Consider the following 17,418-nt stretch of genomic DNA (forward strand, 5'->3'; position numbering starts at 1 on the left):
GGGAGCTCTTACCACCACCCATTGAGGTGGCGTTAAGGGCTTCCATGCTAATCCGACAGTAACTGGGTAGTACATGGCGCTGCCCAATTTCCGCCAGGTTAGCGCTAGTGGAAATATTTTTCAGATATATCTGTGGGTTGAACTACTGCCGGCGCCCGCAGTGGGCTGTCGGGTGATGGGCTTACCCCACCGCTTTGTAAAAGAGCCCCATTAGTTCTTGTTTAAATTTCGGATGAGAACATTCTACTTTTAGAGATATGGGCAGGGAGTTCCATTGTGTGGGAGCTACGACACTGAAAATTTTTGCTCTGATGGTGTCAAGACCGATGATTCTGAATGAAGGAACCATGAGACAGTTATATGTACAGAGAGAGGTGTGACCAGCAGAAGAAAGGGGGTGTTGATGCCCCTGTATAAGTCGTTGGTGAGGCCCCACCTGGAGTATTGTGTTCAATTCTGGAGGCCGTATCTTGTTAAGGATGTAAAAAGAATTGAAGCAGTGCAAAGAAAAGCTACGAGAATGGTATGGGATTTGCGTTACAAGACGTATGAGGAGAGACTTGTGGACCTGAACATGTATACTCTGGAGGAAAGGAGAAACAGGGGTGATATGATACAGACATTCAAATATTTGAAAGGTATTAATCTGCAAACTAACCTTCTCCGGAGATGCGAAGGCAGTAGAACGAGAGGACATGAAATGAGATTGAAGGGGGGCAGACTCAAGAAAAATGTCAGAAAGTATTTTTTCACAGAGAGAGTAGTGGATGCTTGGAATGCCCTCCCGCGGGAGGTGGTGGAAACAAAAACGGTAACGGAATTCAAACATGCGTGGGATAAACATAAAGGAATTCTGCTCAGAAGGAATGGATTCTAAGGAGCTTAGACGAGATTGGGTGGCAAAGCCGGTGGCGGAAGACGGAGATGGTGCTGGGTAGACTTATACGGTCTGTGCCAGAGCCGATGGTGTGAGGCGGGACTGGTGGTTTGGAGGCGGGGATAGTGCTGGGCAGACTTATACGGTCTGTGCCAGAACCGGTGGTGGGAGGCGGGGCTGGTGGTTGGGAGGCGGGGATAGTGCTGGGCAGACTTATACGGTCTGTGCCCGGAAAAGGACAGGTACAAATCAAGGTAAGGTATACACAAAAAGTAGCACATGTGAGTTTATCTTGTTGGGCAGACTGGATGGACCGCGCAGGTCTTTTTCTGCCGTCATCTACTATGTTACTACATTGAGAGGATGGGGGGGAGGGGTAAATAAGGAGTCAGCAGTCGAGAAAGGTATAAAGGTTGTCCTGAATGAAAGATTTTATGATCTTATGAGTAAGGCCAAGAGCTTTATATATTATCCTGTGAGGACTTGCAGCCAGTGTTCTTGCCAAAGCGGGGGGGGGGGGGGGTGGGGGGGGGGGGGGGGGGGGGGGTTTACATGATCGTATTTGCGTGAGTTAATAATTAGTTTAAAAGCTAAGTTTTGAATTGTTTGAATATGTTGAGTGTTTGATACACAAATACCATTTGGATTTGGGTTTCTGCCAGGTACTTGTGACCTGGCTTGGCCACTGTTTGGAAAATAGGATACTGGGCTAGATGAACCACTGGTCTGACCCAGTACGGCTACTGTTATGTTCTTACGTCTCGGCGTTTCTCCGGGGTCTTCCGGCAGGGGCACTGACGTTGAGGGGAGAGGAGGAGCGGCTGCAGAGACGTCAGCCAATGTGAGATGGTTCTCAACGGAGGTGCGTTTTAGGAGGATTTTTTTTGTTGTTTTCTTTATGTACGGGCTGCTGAATAGGAGAAGCAGCAGCCGCCGGACAGAGTTTGTATTAGCGGTCGCGGGTGGTGAGGCGGTCGATGGGGGGGAGGGGCTTGGTGAAGCGGCGGGGGAGGGGTTGGGTGATGCGGCGAGGAGGGAAGGGGGGTAGGGGCTTTCTGATGCCCCGTTGCACGGGTTGTTGTGGCGATGCGGCGGGGGAGGGCACTTAGAGGTGCACCGTCAAGGCTGTTTGTGTGTGTGTATGTGTGTGTGTGTTTATGTGCTTGTGTGTTTGTGTTTGTTTGTGTGTGTTTGAATGTTTGTGTGTGTGTGTTTGTATGTGTGTGTGTGTGTGTGTTTCTGTGTGTGTTTGTGTGTGTTTTTGTGTGTGTGTATATGTGCTTGTGTGTGTGTTTGAATGTGTGTGTGTGTTTGTGTGTGTGTTTGTATGTGTGTGTGTTTGTGTGTGTGTTTGTGTTTCTGTGTGTGTGTTTCTGTGTGTTTTTGTGTGTGTGTTTGTGTGTGTTTGCGTTTGTGTGTGTGTGGGGGGGGGGGGGGGTTGCGGGTGGCTTTGTGGTCGTGTGGTTGGGGAGTTTGCCAGCAGTCTGTAGCGATTCCTAGGCAGGGGGAGGAGTATGGAAACACTCCCCCTGCCTGGGTCATTGTTTGTTGGAGGGGGTTGCCAGTTGGTAGGGGTGCCTTTATGGATCCTTTACTCTCTGTGTTCTGCCCTCGAGGGCGGGGCAGAGAGACATGGTGAGTTGGATGGCTTCACCACCATGAACTTACGAACTGTTTAGGGATTTTGCAGATGGCTTCAGCAGGTTGTCTTCAGAATGTTGAGGTAGCGTTTTATGTACAGATGGGGCGTGGCTGAGGGCGGGTCTGTGAGTGAGGGTGTCTGGTCCTAGCCTATGAAGACTACAGGATTTTTGTGCTTCTCTGCCTTGGAGTGAGCTTCAGAACGTTCAAGGTGGGATTTATTAATATAGATGTGTCTTCAAAGCTTTGCGAAAGCAGGATAATTATTTGGGATGCGGATAATTATGCTGACAAGCACAACAGTCTTCCTAATCCCTGTCACTAGACTATATGGAACTGTACCCACACCCGATCACTATGTCAGGTCACTCTTGACATCACCGAACCATAATACTAGATTCATACACATTAAACGTTGGCATGTGTTGCTTAGATTAGGACCTCTTAAGTTGCTTGTTTGTTTCACTGTTCGTCTCTCATGCAGTTGCTGTCATTGCTCAGTGTTGTGCTGCTGGTTACTGCTGTTTATTGTTAACTGGAAGCAAACTGTTTCAATGTAAGATACACACATTACTGTTTATTAACTGTAAGCCTATTGTTATAATGTAAACTACACACGTTGATTTTGTTATAATGTAAGCCACGTTGAACCAAACATGTTTTGGAAAATGCGGGATAGGAAAATGAATAAATGAAATGAAAGATGTCTTACAGAGTAAAGCATCCTTAGCTTGATGAAACAAGAGCTAATAGTATTCAATATTTGTGGCTGAAATTTAGGTCTAGAAAAACACCTAGAACTTTAGTGATAGGACCAAAAACGACTGGTGATCCGGCTATACTAATGGGGTTATAGGTTCTGGATTGCCTTTCGAGGAGACTATGACCCATTGTGTCTTGAATTGATTCAGTTTGTTTGATGTTATCCAAACAGCTATTCGATCAAGTAATAATGTCTTGGGCTGAATTGCAGTCAAGAATGCTAAGAATCAGCGTAGACATAAGGCGTTGGGTCTAATGATTGAATAAGAGTAAGTAATTGAAACGTAAATGTGTGAACAGTGTAGGGGTACAGTGGCACCTTGTGGGAGGCTGCATAGGAGTCTGTATGGCTGAGATTCTGATTCGTTCCAAAGTACAGTGTTCAAAAGGTCCTGAAGGTATGAGGAGAACTAGTCATAAACAGTGTCTGGGATACCAATTTTGTGTAATCCACAGCCTTGGGGGCTACCTTTTCCCTTCAGTTTCCTTGTAAATGTTGTGTTAAATTTGAGGGTAATAATTATGTGTTCCTTGACCCTCAACAACTGAAGAGTTTTATTGATGGCAAAATATCTCCGTCAAGTCTTATGGTCACTGTTACCCCATCCGTTTAAAATGCTGTAATTGGATTGTCTACCGCCAGATAATTTTCTATCCTTGACTCTCCTGATGAGTTTTATTTTCCTATCTGCTAGTTTTCCTGATTTTCCTCCACGATTTTCCGGTTGTGGAGTGTTTTTCTCTCTCCCTCTCCTGTTTCCTTTTTTGCCTTTTAATGGTAATACTAGTAAAAAAAAAAAAAAAAAAGGCCTGTTTCTGACACAAATGAAACGGGCGCTAGCAAGGTTTTCCTCAGAGTGTGTATGTTTGAGAGAGTGATTGTGCGAGTGTGTGTGTGTGTGACAGAGAGAGAGTGAGTCTGGGTGCGACTGTGTGTGAGAATGAGAGTGTGTGCAAGTGCGTATGTGAGATACAGTGTGTGCAAGAGAGAGAGTGTGTTTCACACAGATACAGTGTGTGTGAGAGAGAGAGTGTGTGTGACACAGACTCTCTGTGAGACTGAGTGTATGAGACCAAGAGAGTGTGTGAGTGACTGTGTGACACATAGAGAGTGAATGTGATACAGTGTGAGACATAGAGTGTGTGAGAGTGAGAGAGAGAAAGACATTGACTGTGAGAGAGAGAGTGTGTGTGTGTGACAGATACCTCCCCCCCTCTCTGGTGTCAGGCCCCCCCCCCCCTTTCTCTCTGCTGTCTGAGCGTTACTGTGCAGGACGCTGAGCTCTGGCTGTGCTTCAAGGAACTGACCAATCCTATTTAATAGAATGCACCTCCAACATTCTGAAGCCGAGAAACCTCGTGTGGTTGGTCACTTCTGCTTGTGACGAACCCGGAAGTACGTGATGTCAATTCAGGAGATGGATACAGAGAGCAGGAATGCCTCAGCCATGCAGTCAGCTTCAGAATGTTGGAGGTGCCTTTTATTATATAGGATGGTGGTTTATTTTCTTTTCTATTTCTGATGTTCTGGGGAACATGGTGATCTTTTTATTGTGTAATCAATATCTTACTTTTCAAGTAGTACTTGATGTATTTTTTTTGAAAATTAGAAATTAAAAAATAAAAAACAAAGAGACCTGTTCAGTCTATCCAGTCAGCCCAACAAGATAAACTCATAGTATTAGATATGAGGTATTTTAAGATCTTGATTTGTCATTGCCATTTTCAGGGCACAGACTGTAGAAGTCTGCCCAGTACTGGCTTTGCTTCCCAGTTGCTGGAGTTGCATCTAATCACCGCTAAGCTTGTTTGGTTCCAGTCTCTTTCCATACAGGATTCCTTTGTATTTATCTCCTGCATTTCATTATCACCACCGCCCCGCGGGAGAGCATTCCAGGTATCTACCACCCTCTCCGTGGAAAAAGTACTTTCTGACGTTATTCCTGAGTCGGCCCCCTGCAGCCTAAATTCATGTCCTAATGCAGCCCTTTCCCGTACCAGGCATATAGTAAAGTAATACAAAATCCTATAAAAGTCACTTAAGACCTATGCAGCAAATCTAATTTAATAGCACAATCTTCCAGAACTTGCACAACAAGGGATCCTAACTCGGAAAATGTAGCATCGTAATTACTGCTGAAGGCCCTATTACATCCATGCATCTGTTAAGTAAATTGAACAAATCAGATTATTTTATAGATCTTTGTGTAGAGCCTCGATGCTAACAGAGTATTCAGTCATTGTCACAAATGCAGAATACAGACCATGAACTGAAAAAAGAAATATGCAGAATAAGTGACCGAAGACTAACAAATTAAACAGAAACCCTGAGACGCCAAGACTGTGCATGCAGTGCCAGAGAATTGCAAGATTTTATTTTATTTTTGTTACATTTGTACCCTGCGCTTTCCCACTCATCGCAGGCTCAATGCGGCTTACATGGGGCAATGGAGGGTTAAGTGACTTGCCCAGAGTCACAAGGAGCTGCCTGTGCCTGAAGTGGGAATCAAACTCAGTTCCTCAGGACCAAAGTCCACCACCCTAACCACTAGGCCACTCCTCCACTGTTGCTACTATTTGAGATTCTACATGGAATGTTGCTATTCCACTAGCAACATTCCATGTAGAAGTCGGCCCTTGCAGATCACCAATGTGGCCGCGCAGGCTTCTACATGGAATGTTGCTAGTGGAATAGCAACATTCCATGTAGAATCTCCAATAGTATCTATTTATTTTTGTTACATTTGTACCCTGCGCTTTCCCACTCATGGCAGGCTCAATGCGGCTTACATGGGGCAATGGAGGGTTAAGTGACTTGCCCAGAGTCACAAGGAGCTGCCTGTGCCTGAAGTGGGAATCAAACTCAGTTCCTCAGGACCAAAGTCCACCACCCTAACCACTAGGCCACTCCTCCACTGTTGCTACTATTTGAGATTCTACATGGAATGTTGCTATTCCACTAGCAACATTCCATGTAGAAGTCGGCCCTTGCAGATCACCAATGTGGCCGCGCAGGCTTCTACATGGAATGTTGCTAGTGGAATAGCAACATTCCATGTAGAATCTCCAATAGTATCTATTTTATTTTTGTTTCATTTGTACCCTGCGCTAGTGGAATAGCAACATTCCATGTAGAATCTCCAATCGTAGCAACATTCCATGTAGAATCTCCAGTAGTATCTATTTTATTTTTGTTACATTTGTACCCTGCGCTTTCCCACTCATCGCAGGCTCAATGCGGCTTACATGGGGCAATGGAGGATTAAGTGACTTGCCCCAGAGTCACAAGGAGCTGCCTGTGCCTTAAGTGGGAATCAAACTCAGTTCCTCAGGACCAAAGTCCACCACCCTAACCACTAGGCCACTCCTCCACTGTTGCTACTATTTTGAGATTCTACATGGAATGTTGCTATTCCACTAGCAACATTCCATGTAGAAGTCGGCCCTTGCAGATCACCAATGTGGCCGCGCAGGCTTCTGCTTCTGTGAGTCTGACGTCCTGTCAGACTCACAGAAACAGAAGCCTGCGCAGCCTTCTACATGGAATGTTGCTAGTGGAATAGCAACATTCCATGTAGAATCTCCAATAGTATCTATTTTATTTTGGTTACATTTGTACCCTGCGCTTTCCCACTCATGGCAGGCTCAATGCGGCTTACATGGGGCAATGGAGGGTTAAGTGACTTGCCCAGAGTCACAAGGAGCTGCCTGTGCCTGAAGTGGGAATCGAACTCAGTTCTTCAGTTCCCCAGGACCAAAGTCCACCATCCTAACCACAAGGCCACTCCTCCACTCAATACAGATGTGTACCCCTCTGTATTGACTAATTGACAGATTTCAAAAACTGGCATATTCTAATTACTAAACTGAAAATAAAATTCATTTTCTTCCTTTTTCATCTGAGCCATTTTATTTTTCTAATTGTGTTGGTCCCAGTCTCTGGTTTCTGCTGACTCTTTCCAGGACTCTCCTGTTTGTCATTTCTTCTCTGTCCTCCTGCCTTCTTCGCTTTCTTCCCTACACCTGTCTCTGACATTGATCTTTTTCTTTCAGATTTTCTTTGTATTTTATCTAGATCTCTGTTCACTCACATTTCATCCTGCTCCTTACCATCCAGTCCTCAGTCTCCCTCTTTTTAATGCATCTACCTACAGCTTTTCTTCATTCCCTCACTCCAGCACCCTTATTTCTCAGCCTCTCCAATCAACCCCCCCCCCTTTCCCATGTCCACCGTGTTCCTTCCTTCTTTTCACTGGCATCTCTCCAGGCCTGCATCAGCAGCAATAAAAAAAAAGAAAAAGTATGGGTCCTTTAAGCCCATGCAGATGCTGAAGACCCTGTGGCACCCCTGTGTCCCCCCCCCCCCCCCCCCCCCCCCCCATGGAATACTGGCTCAGAGGGCTTGCCACTTACATTTTCTTTTATGGCCTCTGCTGCTGCTTTGCCGAGGTCCCTTCCTATCAAGAGAGAAGCAAAGCCACCAGTTGGGGTGTTTTGGATGCACTTTGTTACCACCTCTTCCCCCCTTCCCCCCCCCCCCCCCCCACAAATTTTGTTACATGAGTTATCTTTGGGGGGGGAGGTGGGAGGAGGTCAGTGATCACTGGGGTAGTAAGGGGAGGTCATGCCTTAATCCCTTAGTCATTTTGGTCATTTAGGGCACTTTTTTGTGACTTAGTCCAGATTGAAACAGGTCTAATCCAAAACATCTAGTTTTTAGCCCTGGATGTTTTTGTTTTGTTCCAATATGGCAGAAAAACACCCAAATCCTGCCCCCAGCAAGCTCCTGACACACGCTCTTGAGGTTTTTACATACTGCAGACGAACATACTCCAGACGAGTGGAGGAGTGGACTTTGACCCTGGGAGGACTGAGTTCAATTCCCACTGCAGCTCCTTGTGACTCTGGGCAAGTCACTTAACCCTCCATTGCACCTGGTACAAAATAAGTACCTGAATATATGTAAACCGCTTTGAATGTAGTTCCAAAAAAACCTCAGAAAGGCAGTATATCAAGTCCCATTTCCCTTTCCCTACATAGAAAAGCGTCTTAAAAATGGGTTTCGAAAATAGCCATTTGGATGTTTTGAACAAAAAAAAGTCCATCTGCTGTTCTGTGCCCCTTTTTGGACATTTTTCTGTTTCCAAAATGAGCCCCTTAGTCTATTTCTTCTGTTATACAGGAAAGGAAGACTCTTATGCAGCTGTTTCTTTTTACCAGTATGATGTCTTGAAGCGTGTGTGTACAGAAGAGTCGCAGGTGAATTTTGACTGCAGAGCTAGAACCCACACACAGTCAATTCTCAGTATATGGCAGCATGAGCTTACAGGGTGCCCAGCTGTTCCCCTTGTGATTCTGTAAGGCTGAAACTGAGCAGTTGTTTGATAATATAGCAAAAAGTATGATAGGTTTCTTTATTTAGTAATTGTTGTTGTCAGCCATTTAAACAGATCCACTGAAAAGACAGTGAAACTTATCTTAACAAGATCATTAAAAAAATTAGTAATCAACTTCGAAATGATACCAGACATAGCATAAATAGTCTGTGTCCAGCAGTGTTTTTGTTATGGAATTTCTCATGTTTTCTGAGAGAATAGCATAACCCACGCAGCATTACATTCCTTATGCTGGAAATGGAACATAATTATGGATAATAAAATATGTGACTTTCCTAATTAATAATTGAGAACCCAGCTACGTGCTCAGCCAGTCGTCACGCTTCCCCCCCCCCCCTCCCCAATATGGGCTCCTATATTTTTTGGAAAGTTACCCAGCGTCTAGGGTCTTTCCAGCCCACTCTATAGCGTTTGAGAACCATCATTGCCTAAACTAAGTTCAGCCACTGCATATGCACAGGTGGAGATTCACTCCTCCATTGAATCAGAATACATTTCTTAGCCAATAAGAACAATAATAAAGAAATTGCTTCTCTGCAGCTGAGGTAGACCACCTAATTGAAGTACAATCGTGGAATTAAAAAAAAAAAACAGGGCCAAAAGGAATCTGCCTGTATAATACTGAGATAGCATATCGACAGACTATGCTCCCAGAATTAGAATAGGTTCACAGGATCAGTGTCGCCTCTCTTTCTCCACACTTTACAGAAAAATCATCCGAGGTAATGCCCATTTTTGAGCTCGGTTAGGGGCTATTTATGCTCGAAATGCAAATTTATGTTTTTCCATTAAATTAGCATTGACTACTTTAGGGGTCCTTTTACTGAGGTACGCTACCAGATTTAGCGCATGCTAACACTTAGCACCCACTAAATGATAAGACGTCTTATTTAGCGCACCTTAGTAAAAGGACCCCTTAGTTACAGGTTTAAACGCAAGTCCCTTCAACTTCCAAACCCAAATCTTGGGTCCATTTCTGGGCCCAGTGCTGTACAGAGGGAAATGCTTGGGACGCAGCATTTTATAGTAGAAGAAATATTGGTACCCTCTTCCTTGGCAAGTAAATAGTCTCCTCCACTCGCTCTGTTACCTCCTCGGTCAAATGCTGACAATGAAGGGACTGGATATAATGTTTAACTTGTAGGTAACCTGTAGTGCTCACTTAATTGTGCAAGTGTCCTGACTTCCCTCTAACTGAGGTTAGACCTTGTTCTGTCCATTGTTTAACGGAATTACTAGTATTACCAGCTAGGAAATTAGGGTTACTTTGTAAGGGTAACCAACCTGTCACATATCTGTTAATTTGATTAAGCTGTAGCACTCGCCAGAGTTTTACCAAGCTACGTTGACTTAACCCAGGTCATGCATACAGCACAAAGCTAGGTGAAAATGGATGTAAAAAGCTTTCTCATAGTCTAAAGGAAGTATAATGGTGGGTATCCCGAAGCCAGTCATTAATTCTAATGCAGGTGGCATGCCCTACCGTACCATATAGATTTAATGCCGATAGTGCCAGCCCCCCACCCCCATGCTGAGTGAGTCAATAGATTAATACAAAATCTAGCCCTTTTTCCCCTCCAAAGAAAATTTTGTAGCATATGGTCCAGCACCATTTTATCTTTGTGTTGAAGTATAAAAGAAGTCATCTGCATAATATGGAGCCATTTTGATATAAAGCTACCGATTCCAGCAAAGATGAGGGTAAATTTGCCCAGTTCTGAAATAACATTTGTGTAAGATTCAGCACGGGGGGTAACATTCATAGCATAAAGCCCAGAGTTCTGTTGTGGCAACTGGACTCCTAGGCCACCCCAGTGAAAGGGACACCCCTCCACCTGCCAGTCTTAAGGTTTAAAATTAACTGGCATTGCCACAGTTTTACTATAACTAAACCTAGCGCCTTCCAAAAATAGCAAATTGGCATAAAAGTAAGGCAGGGTGCACATCGGGTCCGTTAAAAAGTATATCATCGGCTCCCTCAAGATAGTGGGTTCAAGATGCAAACTGTGCACAGAAGGTTGTAAAAAGAGCAAAAATACAAGCGGCGAAAGAGGGCACCCCCTGCCAATAGAACACGTGGGGGAGACAAGGCCACAAAACTGGGTATATCAGGGAAGCTAGTTTCATGTTTGAAATCAGCTCCCCTGTATAATAATCCATACCAGTGAGTTACCCTATCACAAAAGGGTGCTTCATGAATGTTATTTTAGTTTAGCTCAAGACAAGGTACATCCATGAACGGTTGGCATTTCCTTGTGCAGTCAGACTTATTAACATCCCCACAGCTCCTTTTTACGCAGTGGGACCTAGGTGTTACTATGGAGTGCTGTAAGCCAGTGTCTGGGATCTCCAATGAATTGATCCTGCAGTCCAGTGTGTGTGTGGCCAGTGCTTCCTGCGTAGATCTTTCCCTATTTCTACACGTGTTCTTCTACAAAGACAAGCAGAATATTGGTAACATAGTAAATGACGGCAGATAAAGACCTGAACGGTCCATCCAGTCTGCTCAGCAAGATAAACTCATTTTACATGGTATGTGATACTTTACACCCGAGTTTGATTTGTCCTTTCCATTCTCAGGGCACAGACCGTAGACGTCTGCCCAGCACTGTTCTTGTACTAAAAGTTCTGAAGATTCTGGAATTCTAAAGAGTTACAAGATTCCGGAATCCCAGTTAGTAGCAACATTCCATGTAAAACCCCAAACAGTAACATAGTAAATGACGGCAGATAAAGACCTGAACGGTCCATCCAGTCTGCCCAAAAGATAAACTCATTTTATATGCTGATACTTTATACGTATACCCAAGTTTGATTTGTCCTTGCCTTTCTCAGGGCACAGACCGTAAAAGTCCGCTCAGCACTGTTCCTGTACTAAGTTCTGAATCCAACGTCGAAGCCCCTTAAATTTACACTCCAGCCCACCCGTCTATTCAGTCACGATCAGGGCGTACACTGTAGAAGTCTGCCCAGCACCAGTTTTGCTTCCCGATTACCAGCGTCGCCAACCAATCTCCGCTAAGATTCTGTGGATCCATTCCTTCTAAACAGGATTCCTTTGTGTTTATACCACGCATGTTTGAATTCCATTACCGTTTTCATCTCCACCACGTCCCGCGGGAGGGCATTCCGTGTATCCACCACCCTTGCACACGGATGGCATTGTCTAATAGAGCCCAGCTGGAGAATCTTACATCTCTGAGAGTTTTCTTGAGCATTAGAAAAGCTATAGACTAAGGACTGTATTGTGTCCTTAGAGAACACCTGTTAGACAAGTAACTCTTTATTTCTTGCATTTGTCCAATGATTTGTGATTTTTAAAAAAATGGATACTGTGGAGATGAAGACTGGAGAGCTTAGTAATTGGTGTGGAAGGGTAGACCGGATAGCGGATGCCATCTTTATTTGCCATCATTTTCTCTTTCTGTGATCTCTTAATTCATAGCAATTCTAATCTGAGGTAGAAAACTGAATGGATTTATGGTGCCCCCTGGTGGTAATGGCATTCCAGTATTTGTAAATACTGATAGTTCACATATCAGGCAGACTTGACCTCATTTGTTATTAAGGGGGTCTTTTACTAAAGCTTAGCTCGAGTTATTTGCAGCAGAGCCCATAGGAATAAAATGGTCCCTGCTGCAGATAACTTGAGCTAAGCTTCTGACGAAGGTTGTGGAAGAGGGACTGATTGCAGCACTCCTTGTCTTGGGGTTGGAGTGGACGGTTGCCACTATTCAATCACAGCGAGTCAAAATCTTCTCAACTGTCGGAGTTTAGCACAGGCAGCCAAAAGAGCCTACTCCAAGGCTTCAACATATCACTTGAAGTCCTTCCTACCAACTTATTTACGGACCATTTTTAGACTCTTTCACCTTTCCTTATTATCTATTTTCTCTGTTTCTTCGATTCTATCTAATTTAATTCTGATTTATTTGTAACTGTGTCACCTCTGATCTGGCAATAGCCTATCAGTGCATTGTAAGCCACTTTGAGCCTGCAAAACTGTGGGAAAGATGTGTGGTATGAATGTACAAAAAATAAATAAAAGACCCCCTTAGAGACATATTGGCGGTTTTCTTGAGTAAAACCTTTCCATTCTGTTACCAGTAGAAGAGTAGGAGAAATGTACTGAGTCCAGGAGCCATTTGGCTAACTCTGCCTTTTTTTTTTTTTTAACAGTACAGAACTCAGTTGGGAAGGAAGCGGAGGACAACCGTAATAAGCCAAAACTGGAGAATGAGAAACAAGACATGGAGCAGCCACAGATCAAGGTTCCTATGGAGATGCCTAAACCTGAAGAGGCCAAAGAGAAGGGAAAGGAGGAGGTACAGCTTGATCGACCTGATCAGGGTAAGGGGGAGGCACCCTGGAGGTGTGACACACTGTGAACTGCATTACTCAGGACACAAAGATAAAAGAGCATCTGGATGCAACTGAATGAGAAAATTGTGTTCCTGATATATCTGTTTGTTTATGTAAAAGATTTCATTACTTACCCTCCTAAGAAAGCACCAAAGGCGAGGTACAATAAAATAGCCATTTAAAAGAATGCAATCATAAATTCTACGAGAATAAAAAATAAACAGCAGAGCCTGTCCCCTGCTCTTCTTTCTTTTTGCACGCTGATGCTCTAGCGTCAGCGTGCAGAGGAGGATTAAGAAGAAAGAAGAGCAGGGGACAGGCTGCGAACGCAGCTGCGCCGGAGACCGGCGCTGAAGAAGGCTTTGGCTGGCAGGGATTCTGCCAGCAAAGGTATTTGTTTGTGAGGCGAGGAGGCAAGGCGAGGTGATGGGAGGGGGGGGCAGCACTCAAAATGTGCCCCTAACCTCGGGCTCCGGCCCCCTCCCACCATGACGTCTGGCTACGCCCCTGCGTTTAGCATGTATTAATTATAAAATACCATGATTTTATAGGTACACTTTCACAGCCTAGGCCTGAGCATTTACACCAAGTCATGCCTAAATGTATCTGTGTATTTGACTTATTGTACTAGTAAGCGCCTACTTTTCTGTACAGAATAAGCTCTTGAGTAAGCGCATTCGTATAGAATATTACCCTCCATGCACCGGCGTGTAAGGAGTGAAATTTGCCTTTTTTTTTTTTTTTTTAAAGGTATCGCTTTGCCTGTCGGAGAAGCCCATCGCCACGAACCACCTGTTCCACACGATGAGGTCATTGTGGATGAGAGAAAGGACAGAGAGGAACCAGATCAGAAGAAAAAGCCACCTGATACTAAACACATCCCGGCAGATAATGGACCACCTGTGGATAGAGACGCAGAGCCAGATGTGAAGAAAGAAAAAGAACAGGAAACTCAGGTCAAGGGAGAAGTTAGAAAAGAAGAGGTAAAAGCAGTGGACAGTCCTGTGAAGGACGAGGACCTCAAACCCAAGGTTGACGCTAAGGAAAATGATGGCCCAGTATACAAAGACTTGGAGCCAGGCCTGCAGGCAGAACCACACGAGGAGCAGGTCCTGAAGAAAGCAGATGCGGCTGAAGGCAAGAAGGATGACAATTTAGCTCAGCTGGTGAAGTCCGTAGAACAGGAGCTGGACGAGGGTAATGGTTTCTCTTTTTGGTTTGTACTTCTCTTTGTCATCTACATAGTAACATAGTAGATGACGGCAGAAAAAGACCTGCACGGTCCATCCAGTCTGCCCAACAAGATAAACTCATATGTGTATACCTTACCTTGATTTGTACCTGTCTTTTTCAGGGCACAGACCATATAAGTCTGCCCAGCACTATCCCCGCCTCCCAACCACCAGCCACGCCTCCCACCACCAGTTCTGGCACAGACCGTATAAATCTGCCCAGCACTATCCCCTCCTCCCAACCACCTGCCCCGCCTCCCACCACCGGCTCTGGCACAGACCGTATAAGTCTGCCCACCACTATCCTCGCCTCCCAACCACCAACCCCTCTTCCCCCCACCGGCTCCGCCACCCAATTTCGGCTAAGCTCCTGAGGATCCATTCCTTCTGCACAGGATTCCTTTATGTATATCCCACGCATGTTTGAATTCCGTTACCGTTTTCATCTCCACCACCTCCCGCGGGAGGGCATTCCAAGCATCCACCATCTCCCAGTCTTTTCATACTCTACTACATACAGGCTTATATTCCACTTATTTCAAACAAAATTCTAAGCGGTGACGTTCAAGAAAACCTCTTCATTCAAAGGGAAAATACCATCATAACCTAACAATAGAATTACATTACTCAACTGAAATCATGTCTCAGAAAACAGCTGTTTTCAAAGCTTTACAAAACACATCATAAGATGGTACGTTCTAATCTGAGACGGGATTGTTCCAGATTCTTAGCCCATAAAAAGGAAACAATGATTCTAAACGTGTTTTATATCTGCTGGATAATTGAGCTTTAACTTCTGAGTAGTCCTTGATGTCACTCAATTGAGCCTTCAGAATTTAGACCATAAAAAAAGCGATTGTAAACGCAACTCTGTTTATTGGAAGTCAGTGCAAGGCAACCAACAATAGTGAGACTTGCCCGGAGAGAATATCATCCTGGTAGCTGGGTTCTGCGGTTTGGAAGATAGTCCTTTATATAACCAATTAAAATAATCCAGGTATAGCAGAAATATTGATTGAGCAACAACCCTGAAATTATTTTTACTAAGTGGAAATCTAATCGCCCTAAGTTGTAAATTAAAAAAGAAATTTAAATTGTTTACCTGCGGCTCAGAATTCAGTCTTGTCTAAGAGAAAGCCTAGAACTAGATTCTTTTTTTAAGTTTTCAAAATTTCTCCCACTGTCATAATCCCCAAAACCACAAGATCTTTGCCTCTGATTTGTTTAACTTCAAAAAGTTCTCTTGAGTCCAGGAATCTATCAATGAAATGTTTTATCTTAAAGTTGAAAACGTATCATCATAGGACACAGCAAAAATATGTCGTCAGCATAAGACAAAGCATAACTTCCCAATTTGGTCAGCATTTTACCAAGCAAACTTTTTTATATTGAAAAAAACAAACAGCCTATACTGGATCAGTTCTTGTTTTTCAATTCCGTCCCCGTTCGCTCCATCAGAAATTAGATAACATGAACCCCCTGCAGATGGCAGCATCTTGAACACCGCTGTTCCTCTGACTGCAGAGAGCAGAAGCCTCTTTCCTTACATTTGGCCATAGTTCATCCCTTGTTTGGTTGAGGCACAGACTTGATGGATGGGGATCACAGCTGCTTGAAGCCAGAGTTCCATTTTGATTTAGGTCAGTGTTGGCAACTCTGTCATTGAGAGACTTGTCCTGGTTTAAATGTGCCCAGCTTTTGCTCCGAAGCCTGGGTTTTAAACTCTATTCTGGACCATATCAGAAGGTTACTGGGGACAGAGAGTCTGGGCTGCTGGTAGATAACGTATTTTTAAGGGATGGTCTTGCATTTTAATTGACTGAGTGGCTACCACTGGCTATCTTTGACATGCCTACAAGGATGTTAAATGGTTTCATTTCTCTTAAGACAGAGTTTGATTTTACACTCTTTAATAACAGCGACTGGAACTTGTAAGACACCTATTACCATCTTACCTCCCTATAGTCACTGTGTTGCCTCTTACTGTCCTTAACTCATCCCTCATCAAGATTCCTGTACCTTTTTCGTCTCTAGATCATTGATGCAGTCTATCTTTCCACAGGGGAACATAAAAAGGTGATTTCCGCAGAAAAGGTGAATGCTGGGGAAGAACAGCACCTGGAACAGAGAGAAGCCAGAAACACAGAGGAAAAGCAAGAAGAGAAGCAGAATGGTAAGTCTCCTTGTTATTTCTAAACCAGTATTCCTGGTTTCTGGACTCCTCTCTACCTCGCTGAGGCCTGCAGAAGCCATTGTGGTTGCTTCAGCTTATCTGTTCACGTGTCCTTTAGATTGTAAGCTCTTTGAGCAGGGACTGTCTCTCTTTGTTAAATTGTACAGCGCTGCGTAACCCTAGTAGCGCTTTAGAAATGTTAAGTAGTAGTAGTAGTATTACATATAGCAGTGATTTAACCAGAGCTGAGATTGTGATGTCATAATGCCTCATTCCACCAATGCCTAAGAGCCAACTTCATCAGTGATGTCACAATGGCTCGACTGTCCTATACTTGGCCCACTTCCCCCCCTTAGTGTGAAGAGTTTCAGTCTCTGGTATCCAGAGCTGAGATTGTGATGTCATAATGCCTCATTCCACCAATGCCTAAGAGCCAACCTCATCAGTGATGTCACAATGGCTTGATTGTCCTATATTTGTCTCACTCTTATCTATTAGATTGTAAGCTCTTTGAGCAGGGACTGTCTCTCTTTGTTAAATTGTACAGCGCTGCGTAACCCTAGTAGCGCTCTAGAAATGTTAAGTAGTAGTAGTAGTATTACATATAGCAGTGATTTAACCAGAGCTGAGATTGTGATGTCATAATGCCTCATTCCACCAATGTCTAAGAGCCAACCTCATCAGTGATGTCACAATGGCTTGATTGTCCTATATTTGTCTCACTCTTATCTATTAGATTGTAAGCTCTTTGAGCAGGGACTGTCCCTCTATGTTAAATTGTACAGCGCTGCGTAACCCTAGTAGCGCTTTAGAAATGTTAAGTAGTAGTAGTAGTATTACATATAGCAGTGATTTAACCAGAGCTGAGATTGTGATGTCATAATGCCTCATTCCACCAATGCCTAAGAGCCAACCTCATCAGTGATGTCACAATGGCTCCACTGTCCTATACTTGGCCCACTTCCCCCCTTAGTG

General features: G+C 44.1%; 1 protein-coding gene across 3 annotated transcripts in view; it reads left to right on the forward strand.

The window, feature by feature from the left end:
- The window catches only part of SLC38A10 (solute carrier family 38 member 10), a 92,910-nt gene that overhangs the window by 65,092 nt on the left and 10,400 nt on the right, over positions 1-17,418 (forward strand). For all 3 annotated transcript variants that reach the window (XM_030208571.1, XM_030208570.1, XM_030208572.1), the window contains exons 12-14: positions 12,856-13,026; positions 13,789-14,235; positions 16,333-16,443. In XM_030208571.1, coding sequence (XP_030064431.1) covers positions 12,856-13,026; positions 13,789-14,235; positions 16,333-16,443 — 729 coding nt within the window. The remainder of the gene's footprint in view (positions 1-12,855; positions 13,027-13,788; positions 14,236-16,332; positions 16,444-17,418) is intronic.

Source organism: Microcaecilia unicolor, chromosome 6, assembly GCF_901765095.1.
Source record: "Microcaecilia unicolor chromosome 6, aMicUni1.1, whole genome shotgun sequence".
Taxonomy (NCBI): Eukaryota; Metazoa; Chordata; class Amphibia; order Gymnophiona; family Siphonopidae; genus Microcaecilia; species Microcaecilia unicolor.